This window comes from Octopus sinensis, linkage group LG2 (genome assembly GCF_006345805.1).
Source record: "Octopus sinensis linkage group LG2, ASM634580v1, whole genome shotgun sequence".
In the NCBI taxonomy this organism is placed as follows: Eukaryota; Metazoa; Mollusca; class Cephalopoda; order Octopoda; family Octopodidae; genus Octopus; species Octopus sinensis.
In genome coordinates this window covers 177505278-177527245 of record NC_042998.1, presented here as the reverse complement: position 1 = coordinate 177527245, position 21968 = coordinate 177505278, and the positions used below count along the sequence as shown (strand labels likewise).

The 21968-nt window shown below is 37.2% G+C and overlaps 1 protein-coding gene across 5 annotated transcripts in view; it reads right to left on the bottom strand.

Moving 5' to 3' along the window:
* Nucleotides 1-21968, bottom strand: part of LOC115232268 (thioredoxin domain-containing protein 3 homolog) — a 60206-nt gene that overhangs the window by 23346 nt on the left and 14892 nt on the right. For 4 of the 5 annotated variants that reach the window (XM_036500471.1, XM_036500470.1, XM_036500473.1 and 1 more), the window contains 9 exons: nt 19179-19282; nt 15847-15918; nt 13961-14077; nt 10620-10689; nt 8713-8795; nt 7575-7667; nt 4525-4679; nt 2596-2670; nt 1940-2052 (listed from right to left, as the gene is read on the bottom strand). In XM_036500471.1, the coding sequence (XP_036356364.1) occupies nt 1940-2052; nt 2596-2670; nt 4525-4679; nt 7575-7667; nt 8713-8795; nt 10620-10689; nt 13961-14077; nt 15847-15918; nt 19179-19282 (882 nt within the window). The remainder of the gene's footprint in view (nt 1-1939; nt 2053-2595; nt 2671-4524; nt 4680-7574; nt 7668-8712; nt 8796-10619; nt 10690-13960; nt 14078-15846; nt 15919-19178; nt 19283-21968) is intronic. The other variant, XM_029802102.2, reaches the window with a different exon arrangement.

Sequence of the window (21968 nt, the reverse complement as noted above, 5' to 3'; positions counted from 1 at the left end):
GAATTTTCTGAAAATTCATACCTGTTGGCTTTGTTTCCTCATAACTTTTGGGAAAATGAATATTTTAAATGAAAATTTCAACTAATAGCTTTCAGAATGTGTAGATTATGATTATGTTAAATTTTTTTTGAAAAATTTATTTCACAACAAATTCAAGTATAATTGGAATGTACACAATCTGAAGCGTATTTGTAGAAAATTTCATTAAAAGACATTTTATTTTTCAAAAAGTTATGAAGAAAGAAAGTCGTTGGGGTACATATATGTAGGCATGCTGCTGCTAACTCAACTTAGTTACTGAATATCATTGCACATGTGTTACCAGAAGTCCATAGTAAACGTGTATTATTTTACATTCATCATCATCATCATCGTTTAACGTATGTTCTCCATGCTAGCATGGGTTGGATGGTTCGACCGAGGATCTGGGAAGCCAGAAGGCTGCACCAGGCTCCAGTTTGATCTGGCAGTGTTTCTACAGCTGGATGCCCTTCCTAACACCAACCACTCCGTGAGTGTAGTGGGTGCTTTTTACGTGCCACCGGCACAGGTGCCAGGGGAGGCTGGCAGCAGCCACGATCAGATTGGTGAATTTTACGTGCCACCGGCATGGAAGCTAGTCAAGGCGGTGCTGGCATCGGCCACGATTCGGATGGTGCTTTTTACGTGCCACCGGCACATTATAATCTTATATACATGATGGGCTTCCACACAGCTTCCATCTACCAAATTCACTCACAGGGCATTGGTTGGCCTGGGAATATAGTTGAAGATACTTGCCCAAGGTGTCATACAGTGGATTTGAAACCATGGGATTGCAAAGCAAGCTTCATAACTACAGAACTAGGCCTTGCACCTATCTTTCACTTGTTTCAATCATTAGACTTTGACCTTGAGGGGCACCACCTTGAAGAAATTTAATCGAATTATTAGACTAAAATGTTTTCAAAGTTTGGTAATTATTCCATCAATCTCTTTTGCCAAACCGCTAAGTTACAGGGATGTAAACACACCAACACCAGTTGTCTATCAGTGATAATAATAATAATAATAATAATAATGAAATTATTGTATACAGTGCTCAGGTGCACCACAACTTGTCAGAAAGTGCGTATAAAGTATGTGCAGTAATGTACAAATGTCTGGAAAGCGAACAGTGTATGAGTCAGATACATGCTTGCGTGTGTATGGAGGGGAGAAAATCAGGTGTAGTGTTGGCGAATCTCAGAAAGCATGGAAGTTTTGAAGGATGCAGTGCTCTGACAACTAACAACTGATGCTGGCAGTTTGTTCCATGCTTCAGCAACTCTCAGCGTAAAAAAATGTTTCCAAAAGTCATGGGAGCTGTAGTGTTTTCTGACTTTGTAAATATGTCCACGGGTATTAGACGGGTGGAGTTCGAAAAGGTGCTCAGAGTTATTGTTTGTAAGATGGTTGATAATTTTATGGGTGTCTGCCAAGTCAGCTGCCAGACGTCGGAGTTTCAATGTGTCCATGCCCAGGGAAGTAAGGCGTTCAGGATATGGCAAATGCCTGATGGAGGGTATTCTTTTGGTTGCACGTCGCTGAACGGCTTCCAGACGATTGATATCCTGGGCAAGATAGGGATTCCAGACCGGTGATGCAAATTCCAGGTGAGAGGAGACAAACACAAACAAAAAAACACACACACACATATATCTGTATACATATGGGCTTTTTTCAGTGTCCCTCAAGCAGATCCACTCACAAGGCTTTGGTCAGCCTGAGGCTATAGTAGAAGACACTTGTCCAAGATGTCATGCAGAGGGACTGAACCCAGAATTATGTGGTTGGGAAGCAAGCTTCATAACACACATCTACACCTGCACCTATAAAAAGGTTAATTCTCAATTAGGTAAAATGTTGAAAATTTTGACATGTTAGCACATTGTAGCAAGACAGGAACTGATAACAATACCTTTGTATAATGTATAAGCATCAGGACGAATAATAGCAAGTGTTCTTTCAATAGTCTTGGACCTTCTGTGAGGTAATGTCCTACTCAGTCGAGGAAAGAAAAACCCAAGTTCTCTGAAATAATAAAAAAAAATTAACAAAATTTTTGTTTAAAATGACATTTAATAGTAAAGCCAGTCATCGTTTAACGTCCATTTTCCATGCTAGCATGGGTTGGACGGTTCGACCGGGGATCTGGGAAGCCAGAAGGCTGCGCCAGGCTCCAGTCTGATCTGACAGTGTTTCTACAGCTGGATGCCCTTCCTAACGCCAACCACTCCGTGAGTGTAGTGGGTGCTTTTTACGTGCCAGGCGAGGCTGGCAACGGCCACGATCGGATTGGTGCTTTTTACGTGCTACCGGCACGGAAGCCAGTCAAGGCGGTGCTGGCATCGGCCACGTTTAAAGATATGGATAAAGCTGGAATGCCTTTGATGAAAGGCCTGTTAATAGAAGTTTACATTGGTGGGGGGGGGGGGCTAAGCAACCACAGCAATAACAACATATCACCTTCATATTCCTCATCAATACCACCACCATCAATTTACTGAATAGTTCATCTCAGCAAACTCTGACTAAAAAGTGTACCGAAATGTATTATAATGCAAAGATATTTACCTCATAGCTGATGGTTGACTATCACTCCCATGCAAAGCATTCATGTAACCACTAGATCCAAATTTGGCACGCCAACTATAATTAAAAGGAAAAGATAGATAAGGTTTACAGTAAAGATTCACTTTCAATTATCTGCATATCTTGTGTGCATTTATGTCTGTGTATATAGTTTGTGTTTAAGAAAGCAGTTGTGTCTAGATATTAAGTATTTGTGCTTTTGAGACATATAAAATACAGGATCTTTTCGGTTTGAACGGCAGTTTTTAACATAATTTCTAGGTAACTAAAAAATTTTAAACTTCATATACTGGTAGAATGTGTTTATAAAACATCTTTTTCTCTTAGCCATATTGAGAAAATTCTATATGTTGTAACATGTTTCGTCTTTAATTTCGAGCATTTTGGCAATTTTAACCAATCACTGGCGTCCATTTAGGTAAATAACATTCTGTGCATAATGAATATGTCCCTCGTTTAAGAAACAGATTGGGTTTATTTACATTTGTGAAGAAAAAAAGATACCCTTCCCCCCACCCCTAACTAACCCTAACCCTAAAACAGATTGAAATGCAATAGATCGATACTAGGGTCATAATTATGGGTGACAATTTCATATGACACCGCTAGAAAAAACTGCCGTTCAAACCGAAAAGATCCAAAATACATCTATCTGGGATATATAAACAGATCTGTCTGAGGTATGTCTGTTGATGTTCCAGAGTTCTGCTTCAGGAGATCCCCATACAGCACTCGTGCTTTCTCGCAGATGATGGTCCCCGTAATTGGATTCCCTGCGAGTTGCTTCTTGTTGCTCCACACGAGAAGCAATATTTCCATCTCTTTGTGGACAGATGTGCATTGCTTGGAGCACTGGAGACCCCCCTTTGCTATTATAACAACCTTGATCTCATCCTTTTTCTTCAGGGTGGTGCAGATCGTTGACGTACTTCTGTCATATCGACATGCTATGTCCACTACCCACACTCCTCTCTCATGTTTATCAATGATTTCCTTCTTCAGTTCTATCGTAATCAGCTTTTTTTCTTTACAGCACAGTTTTTGCACTAACCTTCTTAGGACCCATGGCTAACACAACTGATTATAAGCAAAAAATAGCACAAAACTAAAAAAAAAAACACTGGGAAAAACACAATAGGGATACTGCCACAGCGAGATAAATGCTTGGACCGAGTGAGCAGAGGCTGCACTTGTTGGGAGAGCATTTGTGAGCTCCATGCTGACTAGCGGTTGCTTGTATGAAACTCGCAGGTACTGTGGATTTCTACTTGTACTTCAAGACAAAAATTCACACAAGCCTCGGCTGATACAGTAAATTACTTGTACAATGGTGCACTCATACTGCGAGGTTCTACTGTATATATATATATATATATATATATATGTGTGTGTGTGTGTGTGTGTGTGTGTGTGTGTGTACACACATATATATATATATATATATATGTATGTATGTATATGTGTGTATATATATATATATATATGTATGTGTGTGTATATATATATATATATATATATATGTGTGTGGAGGCACAATGGCCTAGTGGTTAGGGCAGCGAACTTGCGGTCGTAGGATCGCGGTTTCGATTCCCAGACCGGGTGTTGTGAGTGTTTATTGAGCGAAAACACCTAAAAGCTCCACGAAGCTCCGGCAGGGGGTGGTGATCCCTGCTGTACTCTTTCACCACTCTTTCTCTCACTCTTTCTTCTGTTGGCCTGCTCACTTAGCCAGCGGGGTGGCGTCATTCGAAGGCTAAAGCAATGTGAACGCATTGTGACCAGCGATGTGTAGCAACATCTGATGGTCTGGTCGGTCACGTGATCACGTGATATGTATATATATATATATATATATAAATGTGAGGAAAATATTTGACAATTTAAAAGAAAATTATGAAACTAATATTTGACCTATCAGGAGCAGACTCTTTAGCGTCCTCAACAGTAAGAGGTCCCAGTTTTTGTTTCCATTCACAGACGATTCCTTTTTCCTTATTTTTCTTCTTTAGTACTAATATATGACAGGGGCCACTGGTCATGAACTGGATGTAGTCTTCATAAAATGGCTGCAAATAAAGGGAAGATAATAATGTTTACAGCAAGTTCCACTGAACGAAAGAGTGTCCCGGGAAGTCATTTTTTTTTTGAGCCTAAGGGACCCATAATGCTTATACCAATCACCTGTGTTAGATGCCCTCCTAGAGTGGGAAGGCTTAAGTGGATGAAAAAAGACATGGGTAGAGAGGGAAACTTGCAATGGAAGGAAAAAGCTACTACAGGTACCCTAGTACAGGTACCCTAGTACAGGTACCCTGAACACCAGGTGAAGATGTTAAAATGGGTAATGCATTGGGCGCAAAGGAACAAGACAAGACTATGAGTTGATAAGAACAGCTATAGACAATTCAATTGATTTGTAGTGCATCATCGTCGTTGTCATCGTCATCACCATTGTCATCGCCATTGTCATTGTCATCATCATCACCATCATTTGACAGGATCTAATGATTTGGAAGACTGTGTCATGCACCACTGTCAACTTTTGTATGGTTTCTAGGCGGTTGGATGGAACCTACACTTGCCTCCTTATGAGAGCTCAAAATCTCTCGTGGAAGCGTCATCCAACCAAAATGCAAATATATGGGGAAACTACCACCTGTGTCGTCTCTTGTGAAAGGTAGGAGAGTCCAGTTTGCTGGACATTGTTGTAGGGCTGAAAACAAGGCAATTTCTACTCTTCTCCTCTGGAAGCCATCTACTCGCAATACCAAAGGGTGCACACTCTCCTACCCTGATGTAATCTCCAGGGATACAGGCATCCAGCAACAGGACCTCCGTAATGCTATGATGGACCGTGAAGTCTGGCGTAGCATGGTAAATTCCATTGTTTCGACCACAGTCAAACAATGATGATGATAGCTGGACGCCCTCTGAAATGCCAACCACTTTACAGAGTGTGTTGAGTGCGTTTTATATAGCACCGGCTCAAGTGATGATTGCCTTAAAGTGGCCTCTGTAAATAAGGTAAAACACAAAAGAAGAGTGGATGATGATCCTTGGTTGAGAAATGATAAGAAAGAGGGAAGAAAGAATGGATTAAGGACAGGGCTGGGAAAAAGAGGGCAATAGATCTATTTTTCTAATTCCTTCAGAAGTATGAAAGGAGAAGTTAACCATGGTAGAGTTTCAAGTTAGAATATAAAAGGACATAACTAAATACCAAAGGTATTTTGCCCAGTACCCCTCTGGTTCTGCCCATACTCAACCTCTTACATAGTAATAAAACAAATTATAAGGTTTGTGCCCAGTAATATTAGCTCAAATTTTGACACAAGGCCTGTAAGTTTGAGAGAGAGGCTAAGTTGATCACACCAACCCCCAGTGCTTGACTGGTACTTATTTTACTGACCCTGAAAGGATGAAAGACAAAGTCACCCTTGGTGGAATTTAAATTCAGAACATAAAATTGAACAAAATGTTGTAAGTATTTTGCCCAACGTGGTAATGATTTTGCCAGTTTGCCACCTTTATGTGCCCAGTAATATTAATAATTTCTTTAAGGTGGCAGCTGGCACAATCATTAGCATATTGGACAAATTGTTCAGTGGCATTTCGACCGTCTTCATGTTCTAAGTTCAAATTCTGCTGAGGTCAACTTAGCCTGTCATCTTTTTAGGGTTGATAAAATAAGTACCAGCTGAGTCAAGGCAATTGACTTACCCCTCCCCCAAAATTGTTGGCCCTGTGCCAATATTTCAAATCAATATTAGTGATTTCTTTGATGGAAATGTGCTGTGGGATGAGCATAAACAATTAAATAACTTATTAACGTTAAATATTTTATTGACTAGTCAGAAGGATGGATGATGATGTCAGTACCAGAATGATTTGAACTTTGAATGTAGAGTTAGGATTAGATACTTTAAGGTAGTTAATCTAACACTTTACTCTACTGGCTTCAATGTAAAATACATTAGTAGATGTATTATTTAGACTCAAGTCTGTTGTGAGCTCTGGGATTCATAAGGCCAGAGATTAATGTGGTTTCTATGGTGTATAAACAACTGAGATTACAACACTTCCTGCACACCATTATGACATGAGTATTTGCAAGTTAGCTAGTAGATCTAAAATATTAGTCAAGTAAAAGTGGATAAGTCATACATTGCTACACATGGATTAATGACAAACAAGAGGTAGCTAAGACAGATTTATGATAAATCATAGGTAGCTACAGACATATTTACAATAAATCATGGCTTGCTACAGATGGATTAAGGATAAACCATGGGTAGCCAGAGGTGAATTAATGATAAATCAGAGGTAGCTATAGGTGGATTAATGATAAATCACAGGTAACTACAGCTGGATTAATAATAAATCATGGGTAGCTACAGGTAGATTAATAATAAATCATGGGTAGCTACAGATGGATTAATGACAAATCACAGGTAGCTACACACAGATTGATAGATCATAGGTAGCTACAGACATATTAATGATAAATCATAGGTAGCTATAGATTGATTGATGATAAATCAAAGGTAGCCATAGGTGGATTAATGAAAAATATCACAGGTAGCTACAAGTGGATTAATGGCAAATCACAGAGACAAATGGTGCATTAATAATAAATCACAGGTAGCTATAGATGGATAAATGACAAATCATGAGTTACCAAAGGTGAATTAATGACAAATCACAGGTAGCTACCAGCGGATTAATGATAAATTGTAGGTAGCATAGGTGGATTAATGTAGTCATTTAGTATGCTCATTTCATTAAACTTAGCTTTTTGGTAGCATCATTAATTAATTTTGTATCTTTTTTTCTCTTTATGCACATTTTTTGTGTTGTGTATTTCTTTATTTGTTTTTATATATCAAAAATGTTTTCTTTTGTTCTGGAAGATTTAATTTTTTCTTGTTTGAAGAAGACATAAAAACAGATATTCCTCTCACCTCTTCTGACAAATGATGATAGAATGCTCTGGCAATTTTATCTGTGAGTAATTTCTTCTCATTGGCCACAATTTCAATCCCTTCAGCTTCCATCTGAAAATTAAAGAATTCTCAGGTGAACTTTCAGATAATATAACCAAAAGAAAAAGAAGGAGGAAAAGAATGTGGTGGTAGTGGTGGAGGAAAAGAACGTGGTTGTGGTGGTGGTGGTGAATGTGTGTGTGTGTGCGTCGTCGTCGTCATTATTCAACATACACTTTCTATGCTAGCATGGATTGGACAGTTGAATAGGTGGATCTGATGAGTTGAAGGATTGCATGATGTGCCAATGTGTTTTGGAATGGTTTCTATGGTTGGAAGCTCTTCCTTTCACCAATCAAGTTACAAAGTGTACTTAGTAGGTATTTTTCTATCATTTTTTTCTTCTTTTTTTTTGTTGCACTAGCACTAGTGAAGTTGCTTAAAAGACTAAAGGACTTAAAAAGACCCCTATAAGCGAAGGAGAACAGGAGTAAAACTGAGAGTGAGAGAGAGAGAGAGAGAGAGAGAGTGTGTGTGTGTGTGTGTGTGCACATGTGATGATTTTAGATAAGATGGAAGAGCAGATAACTAATGATGATAGAAACTTCAACACAATTTCTTCCTACCAAGCTCCATTCACAAGCTTTTGGTGGAACCAAATCTATGTTAGAAGGGACTTTATGCAAGGTACCTTTCAGTGGGATAGAACATGAAACAATGTGGTTGTGGAGCAAACTGCTTAACCACACAACCATACATGAAGCATGGAACAAACTGCCAGCATCAGTTGTTAGTTGTCGGAGCACTGCATCCTTCAAAACTTCCATGCTTTCTGAGATTCGCCAACACTACACCTGATTTCCTCCCCTCCATACACACACAAGCTTGTATCTGACTCATACATTGTTCGCTTTCCAGACATTTGTACATTAATGCATACACTTTATACACACTTTCTCACAAGTTGTGGTGCACCTGAGCACTGTATACAATAATTTCATTATTATTATTATTATTATTATTATTATTATTATGAATAAATGGGCAAGTGTGAAGCTGGAACTCTTAAAGCAGATGGCACTACAATTGATAGCAAGACAGATGCTGGGTAACTTACCATTTCGAGAATAGTCTCCACACGCCCATCCTGCACAGCATCGGGTTTAATAATAGCAACAGTAACCTCCTCGAGTAGCGCTTTTGGAGAAATTTATAAATAGAAGAATAAAATTTAAGAAAAATAATTCTGGTATTGTCTGTTTCTTTGAGAGGAAATTTTTACTGTAACATGGATTGTAACATAAACTTTGCAGTTACATAAATGGTCCATGTAACATAAATTGTACAGTAACACACTGTACTGTTATATAACCTAATGTAGCACAGACTGTCTTGTAACATACATTGTACTATAACATAAATGGTAAAATAATATAAACTGTACTATAACACATGCAACTACACTGTACTGTATTATAAGCTATAGAGTATCATGGATTGTCCTGTAAATATACTCAGTATAGTAACATAAACTGTACTATAACATAAGCCATACTGTAATAAAAGCTGTACTGTAATATTGATATAAGACATGTCGTAACATAGACTGTCTTGTAATACGCACTATACACTATACTGTAACATACACTGTAATGTTGCATAGTGTACAATGAAATATACATTGTACTATAACAAACTTTACTGTAACGCAAACTGTACTTTAATATACTTTGTACTATAATGCTGTAACATATACTGTTACTGCAACATAAACTGTATAGTAACATAAATAGTAAAGTATCACAAACTATACTGTAACATACACTATACTGTAACAAAGAGTACTATAAAATACTCTGTACTGTAACATGGACTGTACAGCAACAGTACTGTAACACAAACTGTACTGTACCAAGAAATATTCCTGGCTGTACAGCAGCAGTACTGTAACACAAACTGTACTGTAACAAGAAATATTCCTGGCTGTACAGCAGCAGTACTGTAACACAAACTGTACTGTAACAAGAAATATTCCTGGCTGTACAGCAGCAGTACTGTAACACAAACTGTACTGTAACAAGAAATATTCCTGGCTGTACAGCAGCAGTACTGTAACACAAACTGTACTGTAACAAGAAATATTCCTGGCTGTACAGCAGCAGTACTGTAACAAGAAATATTCCTGGAAGTTTGAATTTCATTGAAAATAACAACAATAGCATGGAAAGATATAATAATGGAATGGTTATGGTAATGAATACTGAAAGTGGTTTATGGTTTCAAATCCACAGCAAGCAATTTGACAAGTCACTCATCAGCAGGGCAGGTTTTAAATCAACTAGGCAAATTTGTTCAAATTGGGTCCCATGCCAAGAGGGGACACCATGCCAAGAGAGGACCCCATTCCAAGAGAGATGCTTGTGCACATGCTCAAGCGGAGGACACTATGATGAATTTTTAGTATATCATTGTAGCTAGTGGTGGAGTCTCAAGCTCTCAATACTTTATGACTGAGACAGGCATATTACACAAAGCATAAAACACCTATCTCCAGCTTTTGTAGAGTAGAGGACCCCACTAACGATTCTCTAATTGGACCCTGCACTTTGTAGTGTTGAGTAATTTTGCATTACAAAAAATAAATAAATGCGGGCATGGCTGTGTGGTTAGGGAGCTTGCTTCCTAGCTACATGGTTTCGGGTTCAGTCCCACTGCGTGGCACTTTGGGTAGGTGTCTTCCACTATAGCCCCGAGCCGACCGGAGCTTTGTGATTGAATTCGGTAGGTGGAAGTTACTGCCGTGTGTGTATGTGTGCGTATAGCTGCTCAGTGCCTCTCCGAAAGAGAGAGAGAGAAATAAAAATAAAAACAACAGTAATTCATTTCAGTAAATGTAAAAATTTGAAGACTCAACCAACCCATGCTCAAACAATAACTGAAGTAAAAAAAAAATAACATAAACAAAAGGAAACAAAAAAAAGGCAAAAAAGAAAAGGAAACCAAAAAATGTTTAGAAGTGATTATCACCTTCAGTTTCAGCTTCCTCTTCAGACTCTGATGATTCTTTTATGAATGGGAGTTCTTTATCAATAATCTTGCAGATTTTTAAAACAAGAGCAGGAAACATGTGAATCATTACACAATATGAGGTATTGAGTAGATGTTAGTAGCTTGTAAGAATATATTTTTATTCTGCATCGATGTCAGTAGAAGGAGAATTCAAGTTATACCCACACAATGTAGTCTCTTTAGCATAACCCCCCCCAGACACACACACACACATGCAACTGATGATTTGTATGTGTCATGTATACACACACACACAAACAAATCATCAGTTAGTAGTCCATATCTCAGAAATAGAAACACACTCATTTTAAGTAACAGAGCAGGTATATTTTTATATCATTAAGTAAAACATTGTGTGTTTCTTAAATGGCTTATAAACACCTTCCACGATGCAATTGTTTTCGTTCCAGCACATGATCTCAGATCAGGTCACTTGCTATGCAAGTACATCTCCGTAAAATATTATTGTCTATGGCATATAACTGGCCAGAATGTTACTGTTGACTTAAAGCCAAATATTGCCACTAAACAATATTGATATGTCTTCAGACATGCTGTCTATGAGCATAAAACTTCTTTTGCACGGAAGTGCATAGACTCTAGTTTGATTCAGTGGTGGCAAAAGGGTGGAACATAATCTAGTAAAAAATGTTATGGAGACAGGAAGAGTTATTCCCCATGGATTGGTGTTTGCCATGAGTGAAACGTGAAGGTTATGTATGTATTACTCTCCAGTCCCACATTGCATGGATATTTTAGAACAATTCTCTTCTCTGTCAAGCAGAGCCTGCATCTCCTGCTTCCATTAAGAATCAGCCTAGATCATTCTGGTGATCTCCATGTGATGTTATACAACATTGCACCCTTTTTTAATTACCATGTATAGCAGGTTACATCTTTCCTGGGTTTGTGATTATTATAAAAGAGAGTCTGGCATTATTCAACCTGGCCTTAAAGGAGCTCTCCAGTGTTGTGACCGGGCTGCTTCCTGCACCAGTTCCACATAGCCCCAGCCCATTCAAAGTACCTTGGATTTCAGAACAACCCGCTGTGCTTGAGGAGACCTATTGAGTCAAGTACATGAACATCGAAATAAATATCAATGGAAATAGTAGTTGTGATACCTGTACCGGTGGCATGTAAAAAGCACCATCCAAACGTGGCCGATGCCAGCGCCGCCATGACCGGCTTCTGTTCCGGTGGCACGTAAAAAGCACCAACCAATTGTGGCTGCTGCAAGACTCCCCTGGCACCTGTGCCGGTGGCACGTAAAAAGCACCCACTACACTCACAGAGTGGTTGGTGTTAGGAAGGGCATCCAGCTGTAGAAACACTTCCAGATCAGACTGAAGCCTGGTGCAGCCTCATGGCTTCCCAGACCCCGGTGGAACCGTCCAACCCGTGCTAGCACGGAAAACAGATGTTAAACGATGATGATGATCATCATCATCATCCTATTCATATTCGTCAAGGCTATTTTTGCTTTGTAGACCACAGCTTCTGCATTGCATTGGCTATTCACAGGGAATTCACTGTAAACCCTGCATGAACATCATGACTCTGTTTACAGTTTTGGAGTATTAACTGATACTCTTCTTTTCTATTAGGAGCACAGCTGAATGAGATCCTTTAGTTATGCTTATTGAAAGGTTTCCTATATGATCCACTAATCTTAGGAAGATCTAATTCGTGTATGTTTTACACATTAAATGAGGAAGTAGGGGAGGGGTGGAATCAGATGCTTGTGAGTGTTTATATGTGAACATGCATGAATATTGATATTCCATATTTGTCATCATTTGAGTGAAACAATGACAATGCTGGCATTCCTAGTTGATTTTATGGTCACCCTTAAAGAGCTCTGGAGTAAACTCCTGTCTCAAATAATTCTTCATCTAACTCATATAGTAGAAAGAAAAAGTATATGTTAAATGAATGAAATAAACACACACACATGCACTCACACATACATACCTCTCTCTCTCTCTCTTTCTTGCTCTCTCTCTTTCTCGCTCTCTCTCTTTCTCTCTCTTTCTTTCTCTCTCTCTCTCTCTCTCTCTCACACACACACACACACACACATGCCACTAAGTGAAACTTGAAGTCACAGTTATCTACAATATGAATCATAAATTTGACTCTAAATGTGTAGAGTGTCACCATGTTTGTTGATATCTATAATTTTTATAGATTAACAATTAACAGCAACAACGCACACACACACACACACACATATATATATATATATATATATCAAAATGTCAGCCATAATAACATACATATATACAGTATAAAATTCAATGCATATAAGATAAGAATACAAGTAGTTATTAAAAAAACATTAATATAAATTATTAAAATCATTAAAATCACTTACGGCTGTTTCAGCCTATGGAAAAAAAGTAACTTGTTGTGCCTATACATGTCAAATGTATTCAGGTGGTAGGCAGTTAAAAATGAGGTACTTACATATATCTATAGGCCTCGTCAGAGATTATAAAGTACAATCAAAATATAAATATATACATGAAACAAGATACACGCACAATTTAATATATATATATATAATATATATATATATATATATATATATATATATATATATATATATATTTATATATATACATACATAAGCAAATATATACACATATACATGTACATAAATATATAAATAGACATAATTAAACATACATACAAACATATACACAATTAATTATATATATATACTGGAGTGTACATATACCTCCATATCTATGAGTACACATATAATATTTAATTATTACTAATATTATTATGATTATTAATAATAATATTTTATATATATATATATATATATATATAATATATATATATATATATATATATATATATATATATATCAAGGCTGAAGATTGCTCAACATTTTAAAACAGATGTAATACTTACAATGTTTAATAAAATGATATAGCATGAAACGATCGTACCAAATTACCGAAGATATACTTGTTGCTTATTTTGATTATATATCTATATATATATATTATATGTTTGCATTTTTGTTCTGACATAACTGAAATAACTTTAAGATATATGTATGGGAGGTGTAAGAAGTCAGATCTAGCTAATTTGAATATAAAACAGGTAGAATATTCTGACTTGATATGGCCAGTTAAAATCCTAAAGGATTCAAATTTATGTCTTGGCCCCTTACACGGTATGTTATTGGTGACATATTATGAACTATTAACAGTTTGTATGACAGTCAAAAGCATATAAACCAACTATGATTCTGTATAGATTAGTAAATTAACACAAACCTTTACTCTGCGAGCTTCTCCATTCAGTACTTTGTGTTCTTGTGCCAACTCGGTGATAATTGTATGTTTTATCAATGGATATTGTGCTCCTCTTATAACATTTACCAACACTCCACCCTAACATAATAATTTGACATATTATATATTATACAAATAGTAACATCATATAATGTATATCTCTCTCTATATAAACGGCAGTTTGTCTGTGCGTGTTTCTGTGTGTCTGTTTTCTCGTACCCTCACCCTGACCACGGCTTTCAACCGATTCTGATGAAACTTGACACACACATAGCCCAATGTCATAATTCAAAACTAACGCAGCGAAAATTTTGAAAAGTTCCCCCAGTTCTGAAAAAAATCGATAAATTCGACATGGGGTCGAGAATAAAAAAAAACAAACCACAGACTGTCTAGGGGACGCAACTCAACCTTTATTACTCTCAAAAAAAAATTTACCATCATTTTTTTTTTCCATTTTTTGGCTATTTTTTGGCTATAACTCTCTAAAAATGCTTTATAGTTATTTCCCTTACAACCTGAGCAACGCCGGGCGATACTGCTAGTTATATATACATTAACATATCATAACAGAGAAACATATCATAACAAATACTATATACATAGCTGTTTAGTTTTTCTGTATATATCCTGGTTTTAAACTAGGTATATCATGTCCCTGCATATTATATGAAGTAACTAAAGGGTTGGCGATCAGAAGGATATCTGGTCTTCTTGTTAGACACCGCTAGGACAATTTTCATCCTCATCTCATACACAAGGGGAAACCCGAAAGAAACTGGAATTGTGCAATATTATTTGATTCACTTAGTTTTACACATTTACCATTTTATTGCCTTCAAAGTATTCTCCATTTGAAGCAATGCATTGGTTCAGGTGTGTTTTCTACTATTCGAAATAGTGCTGGAACTAATGTGAAGTGATGCCTTTTAATGCCTCCATTTCTTTTTTTCACCTCTTTCACATCTACAAATTTTGTAGCCTCGGCTTTCATCACCAGTGATGATTTTCCAAAAAACAGTCCAGATCAACCTCTAACTATTCTTTCAGTTCACATCACACATTCAGTCATGACTGATTTTGATCTTTCTTGAGCAAGTGGGACACAAATTTTGCTGCAACACTTCATTTGCAATTCTTCGCTCAAATTTCATTGGCAGGAGCACCAGGACACACCAGTCATATCAACAAGTTCATCAATTGTTCAGTGACGGTCCTCCAAGATCAGTTCATGAATTTTCATATTTTCATTTGTTCGGGAGGTCAACAATCATCCTGAATGAGGTTGGTCTTCAAGCAACAAGTGACCATTCCTAGAGAGTGAAAATTACTCATAAACTTGTGTTTTGCTTGTGGCACCATTCTCGAGAGCTGTTTGAAGTATGACAACAGTTTCAGCCACTGTTTCCCCCAGCAGAAAATAGAATTTCAAGGAAGCACAGTGTTCCTTCATTTCAACCATTACAAAATTGACATACAAGGAAAAAGCACTGCATGTGGCAATACAAATTCACTTGAAGATGATGGTCAGCAGACTGATGCCTGTAGGTCACATCAAGTGGCTTCTAGTGGCAGAAGCCTGAACTACAATGAACTTGTCTGACTAAGAACATTTCTGGTTACTTTTGGGTACCTCCTTGTATATTATGTTTTAAATACATCAAACCCTTAAGAAATGTTATTTCTGGAAGAATATCAAAGTAAATTTCCTTTTAACGATGTATTTATATTAAGTATGACACACAGTTAGCTATTTTGATTTAATACTACTTCTACTACATATAACAGACAAAATTCAGATTATATTTGCCACATAGTTATAACAAAAGAATAGAGCATATGCCTGGGGAGTGTCCCTCCATACTTACAGCAAAGAAAAGGAAACAAGGTTTACACTTCCCCCTGTAGAGCACCAATGACTCAATTCTATCAGCTTTTGCCTGAAAACAATGACAGGAAATATATTAGTTATAAATTCTATGAAAATATTGAAATCTGTTAAACAGAAGGGATGTCAACTGAATTAGTATTTGTGATTGTGTGAATATTGGGAAAGGAGACTTGGAAACTCTTCAAGCTGCAACTATTAAGAACAGAGATTGAAATTGGTGAGATTAATGTAGTGTTTATGAAGTTGATGATTAATACATAATTTTCCAAGGAAAATATAAATTCAACCAAAAGGTAAAAAACAAAATAAAGTTACAAAGTCTGTTTAATACTATAATATACATGAAATAAAAAAAATATATTCTCTATTTGCTCATAGTAGGCTAGTTCAAAGTATATGCATATCTACATGAAAGTACATTGGATGGAACCTACACTCGCCTCCTTATGAGAGCTCAAAATCTCTCGTGGAAGCGCCATCCAACCAAAATGCAAATATATGGGAAACTACCACCTGTGTCATCTCTTCTGAAAGGTAGGAGAGTCCAGTTTGCTGGACATTGTCGTAGAGCTGAAAACGAGGCAATTTCTACTCTTCTCCTCTGGAAGCCATCTACTCGCAACACCAGAGGGCGCACACTCTCCTACCCTGATGTAATCTCCAGGGATACAGGCATCCAGCAACAGGACCTCCGTAATGCCATGATGGACCGTGCAGTCTGGCGTAGCATGGTAAATTCCATTGTCTCGACCACGGTCGAACAAGGATGATGACATTCATGTATGTGCATGTAATAAGTGTACAGGCATGCAAGTAATCTACAGTAGACTTGTGCATACATATATGATGTTATAGTCCAGCTGACATGCATTTTCAATGAAAGTAAACCAGAAATTGGTTAAATTAGGTGTACTATGTGAGTCATAGTTACAGCAGATCAGCAGCTACTGTTGGAGTGACTAATGTAGTCACTGCTATTGTCATTCAAATATGCTTGTTGATATAATAGCACACTAATCATTGATTAGTTGAGAAAAATTAAGTCAGTTTATTTGATCTCTAAATATAATTGTGGGTATCAATTCACATTACTAGGATGTCACAAATATAATTTCCTCTTTTTTAGAAGAGATTCATGATGATTTAAATATATAGAAATAAAGACAGTCTGACAGAGCATTGATCCTTAAAAAAGATCAACTATAATTTCATGTTTAGTGCACAACTTAGTGAGAGAAGTTGATGTTAGTATTGTTTAGCTCCAGCTCAGCTTTGATTCAGCATATCTATGATCAAAAGATTTATAGCAAAGACCATCTCATAATTTGTATCTCAATTTTGATTTTTATCAAACATTGTGAATCTAGGGCCATATTAGATTATATGGCCCTTCTCTTTTAAGAAAGTAAGTGTGATTTGAGGAAAATTTAACTTTTATTTATAGTAGTTAACTACATAGAGGTGTTCTTTGTGATTCATGAGGTGCTACTGTTGAAAGTTATCTCCAGCCAGTTGCAAAGAAAACAGTGCACTAGAAAAGTCTAAATTGCCATTTATTTTGGCATATACCCAAAAATTTTAGTTGTCAATACGCGCATAAATTAATTAAATAAATTAAATGAATTTCTCAGTGGCTTTAGAATGTACGATTTTCAATTGCTGATGGAAGCTAATAAACTACAAGGTGCTCAAAAAGTCTCTCAGCAATAAGTATTTTATTGCAAAATAGATATTTATAAGATGGTATTAGACTACAGAAGAATATATTAGAATTTACAAGACTTTAAAAAAAACTTTATAAGAGGTGTTGAAAGTGTCATCCTTCATTTTCAGTACATAAGTTGACTCTTCTACACATGTTTTGAAATACATCTTGGAGAGTCAGACTCTTGCATGGTCAGGATGAAAAACATCCAATGTGGAGAGACTTTTTGAACACCCTGTAGAAATGGCATTGTCCAATTAAACCCTTTTTTACCATCATGAATGAAGCTGTATAATAAACATGATGTCCTTTATGACTGCTTCATATATCTAATAATTTCAATGAAAATATTTAATTTACAAATGCAGCAACAGCTAAAATATTTGGGTACATTCCAAAATAATGTTTAGTATTAGGGAGGTAGTAAAAAAAACCCAAAAAAACTGCAGTTGGAGTGTCATCCATTAATATAGCAACCATGTCAGCATGAATGTTGCTGGGGGTAAAACCCTTTTTCTGTAGGTGTTTGTTAACACCACAATGCCAAAATTTTTTTCCATTTTGAAGAGAAGTCACTACTAGTTACTTCTGGAGTCTTCTTTGAACAGACAAATATCAGTTTATCTGGAAAGAGACAATGCAAGATAAGAGGTGCTGACATGAGTACATGCAAGATTTCACAGTTCTAGCATTACTCCTTCATAGTCAGCCTATGAACCTTTCAGCCTACGTGCGCACACGCGCGTGTGTGTGCGCTTCAGTTTTCTTGTGTTGACATCACAGGATTAATGTAAACGTATGTTGTTCATTTCTAATATTTTGTGAAAACACGTCTGGCCAGAGGAAAATGTTAGCTTGCATGGAAACAAATGAAGGTTGGCAATAGGAATGTCCATCCTGCTATAGGAAATTTGCCTCAGTAAATGCTGTCTGATCCATGCAAGCATGGGAAAGTTGTCATTAAAACAATGTTGTTGTTGTTGGTGGTGGTGGTGGTGGTGGTGGTGATTTAGAAGAAGAAGAAGAAGAAGAAGAAGAAGAAGAAAAAGAAGAAGAAGAAAAAGAAGAAGGAGGAGGAGGAGGAGGAGAAGAAGAAGAAGGAGAAGAGGGTGTTGGTGGTGGTAGAGGAGGGGGAGGAGGAGGAGGGGAGTAGATTAGAAGGAGCAGAGAGGGGAAGAGGAGGAGGGGAGAAGGAAGAAGAAGGAGGAGAAAGGAGGGGAGAAGTGACGTGGATGGGGGAGGCAGATGGGGGGTCTAGGAAAAAGGAGGGGGTGACAGAGACAGAAACAGAGGAAGAAGGGAGGAGGAGGCAGAGGAAAGAGGAGGAAGAGAAGAGGAGAAGGAAGAAGGAGAGATACAGTCTAGAATGCTAGCTGTAGTAAATTCAAAAGTTTTAATCAGCTTTGCATAAATAGGTCTATGAATGTATGAATGTAACAAATTAAATACTTTTTAGTGCAACCCATAGATCCTACATCCTTGGACTGTATAAGAATTTCAAGACTTCTTGATTTTAATAAAAAAAAATCAAAATAGCTTAAAAGCATGTTAAGGAAAATAAAATTAAAACACCAAAACATAAATGCAATATTAAATAACCTTACCACAGCATAGCGCAATAAATCATCACTTAGTTCATTCCTCAGTTTCTTGAAGTTACTCACCAAAGACGAACAGGGACCAGCCCATTCTTGGTATACATCAATCACTGGAAGGATTTGCAATCAATGTTTAATTAAAATAGTTGAAATAATGATCATGATGAAAATAATATCTTTATTTGTGAAGAAAACTCTTTAAAAATCAGGAAACTTTTAAGATTTTATACAAAAGAAATAGGTACAGGCATGGCTGTGTGGTAAGAAGTTTGCTTTCCAACCACATGGTTTCGTGTTCAGTCCCACTGTGTGGCACCTTGGGCAGGTGTTTTCTACTATAACCCCACCAAGCTGACCAAAGCCTTGTGAACAGATATGGTAGACAGAAACTGAAAGTAGCTTGTTGTGTGTAGGTGTCTTTGCATATATTTGTGTCTACTTGACTTGACATCATATGACATCAGGTTATGGGGAAATATTTCCTTGCCTGGAAACAGGTGAGGACTAGTGGCAGGAAGGGCATGTGGTCTTAGAAAACCCACTATAATGAAGATGGTTAATGAGGGAAATGTGAAAATGATAGCTAACTTGAAATGAAATGAACAGGTAAGCAATGATTTATTCTCTGTTATAAAATACGATGATTGCCATATGTGAAATAAAATAGCATAATAGGTTACAACAAGGATGTGTGAGAGACTTTGTGGTTAGGCTGGACTGTAGATCTTGTAGACATAGTTGACGTACTGTTTGGTGGTGTGTAGAGGCAGCCGTTGGTCTGTTGGTCGTGTGATGTTCATACAACAATGATGTAGGCAAGTATCTGGTAGAGATGAAAGCAGAGATTGGCTGGTGTCAGATACATCATTGCCGGAGAAGAGTTGTGTGTGGTCAGTGGCATGTGCCAAAGATGAAGAGCAGTTGAAAATTGTCATTCTTATTGAGATCATTAGGCTCCTAGAGTTGGTGATTAATTTCCCACGTAAGGAAAAATGAACTGTTGTGGAAACTGTCATGTGATCTGTTGGAATTAAAAGGGCTCATGGAGCCGATATCTGAGTATTTAAGCCTAGACGAGTCAAAACGAAAACATCTCACACATAGTGACCGTGTACATCCCTTCCGCTACACCACCTCAATAAAATTCCATCTGATCTATGTAAGCATGGAAAAGTGGACATTAAACCAATAAGGATGATGTTGACGACGATCGTGATGAAATAGTAATAATTTGTTTCAAATTTTGGCAAAGGACCAGCAGTTTTAGCGAGAGGGATTAGTAGATTACATCAACCCCAGTGTTCAACTGGTACTTATTTTATCAATTCTCAAAGGATGAAAGGCAAAGCCAACCCCAGTGGGATTTGAACTCAAAACGTAAAGAACTGGAAGAAATGCCACTAAGTATTTTGTCTCTGATATGCTAATAGCTCTGCCAGCTTGCTGCAGGCAAAATATATCAATATATCAATATATATATTAATAATGTATTAAAAATACATTCTTAGGGATTTTTTTCTCCCACTTCCTTCAAATATATCACTTCTCATATATATTGCTGTCCAGTGACAAATTCAGATCTACAGAAAATCTTTGTCTAACCCAGTACCACCCCCATATAAATTTCATCTTAAAATTGGATCCATTAAGCTGTCAAATCTAAGAAGCTACTAATTCAATATTTCTGTCATTGACTCATGTCTTGTCAATATAATAATTATTTCAATGTGGAGAGTGGTTATTTTGAAATTCTTTGATTTTCCCTTCATTCATATTGCTTCCCTATGAACTTTGTACATGTTTAATGCCAGTCAGAAAAATTAATTCTAAACTTGTATCAAGATAAACCCATGACAGGCAGTGGGGTGAGTAGTATCTGCAGTATAACAAGTCACTCTATAATCTTCAAGCCAATATTTCCCATTCACGGCCACTTAGACCCTTTAAGGAATAAAAGGGTAAAGACACCCTTCAATCGTGAATGACCATGGGATTGTACATAGAAAATTCCTGTCGGAGGCACAAGTCCAGGCAAAGTTGTTTATGGAAGACCAGCCGTCACCCATGCATACCAGCCTCTCCTCTCCATACTACAAATGTTATCCAAGGAAAAGGCAAAGGCTGATACAGCTTGGCAACAGTGATGTCACAACTCGTTTCTACAGCTAAGTGACCTGGAGCAATGTGAAATGAAGTGTCTTGCTCAAGAACACAACACACAGCCTGGTCCAGGAATCAAACTCACAACCTCATTATTGTGAGTCCAATGCTCTAACCACTGAGCCATTCTTAACTACTTCACTAAATAGTATTTTAGAAACAAAAAAAAGTATTACATAGATCATAAACCTTTTGTCCGCCTCCCCTTCTCATCTTCCTCATCATCAGCAACCACTGGACATTACAGTCTTGAGTCCTAGGGCTCATAGGGTTGGTTATCTGGTTTCCATCATGTATAAATGGCTGAGATCATAACATATTCTTTGAACAAGGTGCCAGTCTGTCACAGGGTTGCTCATTTACTGCTTAGCGGACTGGAATAATGTGAAATGAAGTGTATTGCTCAAGAACACAACACAATACCTTGTCTGAGAATTGAAACCAGAGTCTTGTGACTGTGAGTGTAACACTCTAACCACTGAGCCATGTGCCTTTACCCAGTTATTTCATTTTTGATAAACATACAACTGTTATGGTTACTATGAGAATCATAAAAAAAACCTAACTTATTTGTTGTCTTTATACATTCATAAACAGACAACTTGATAAAAGACCTTGCTATTGCTTTTTGTTCTG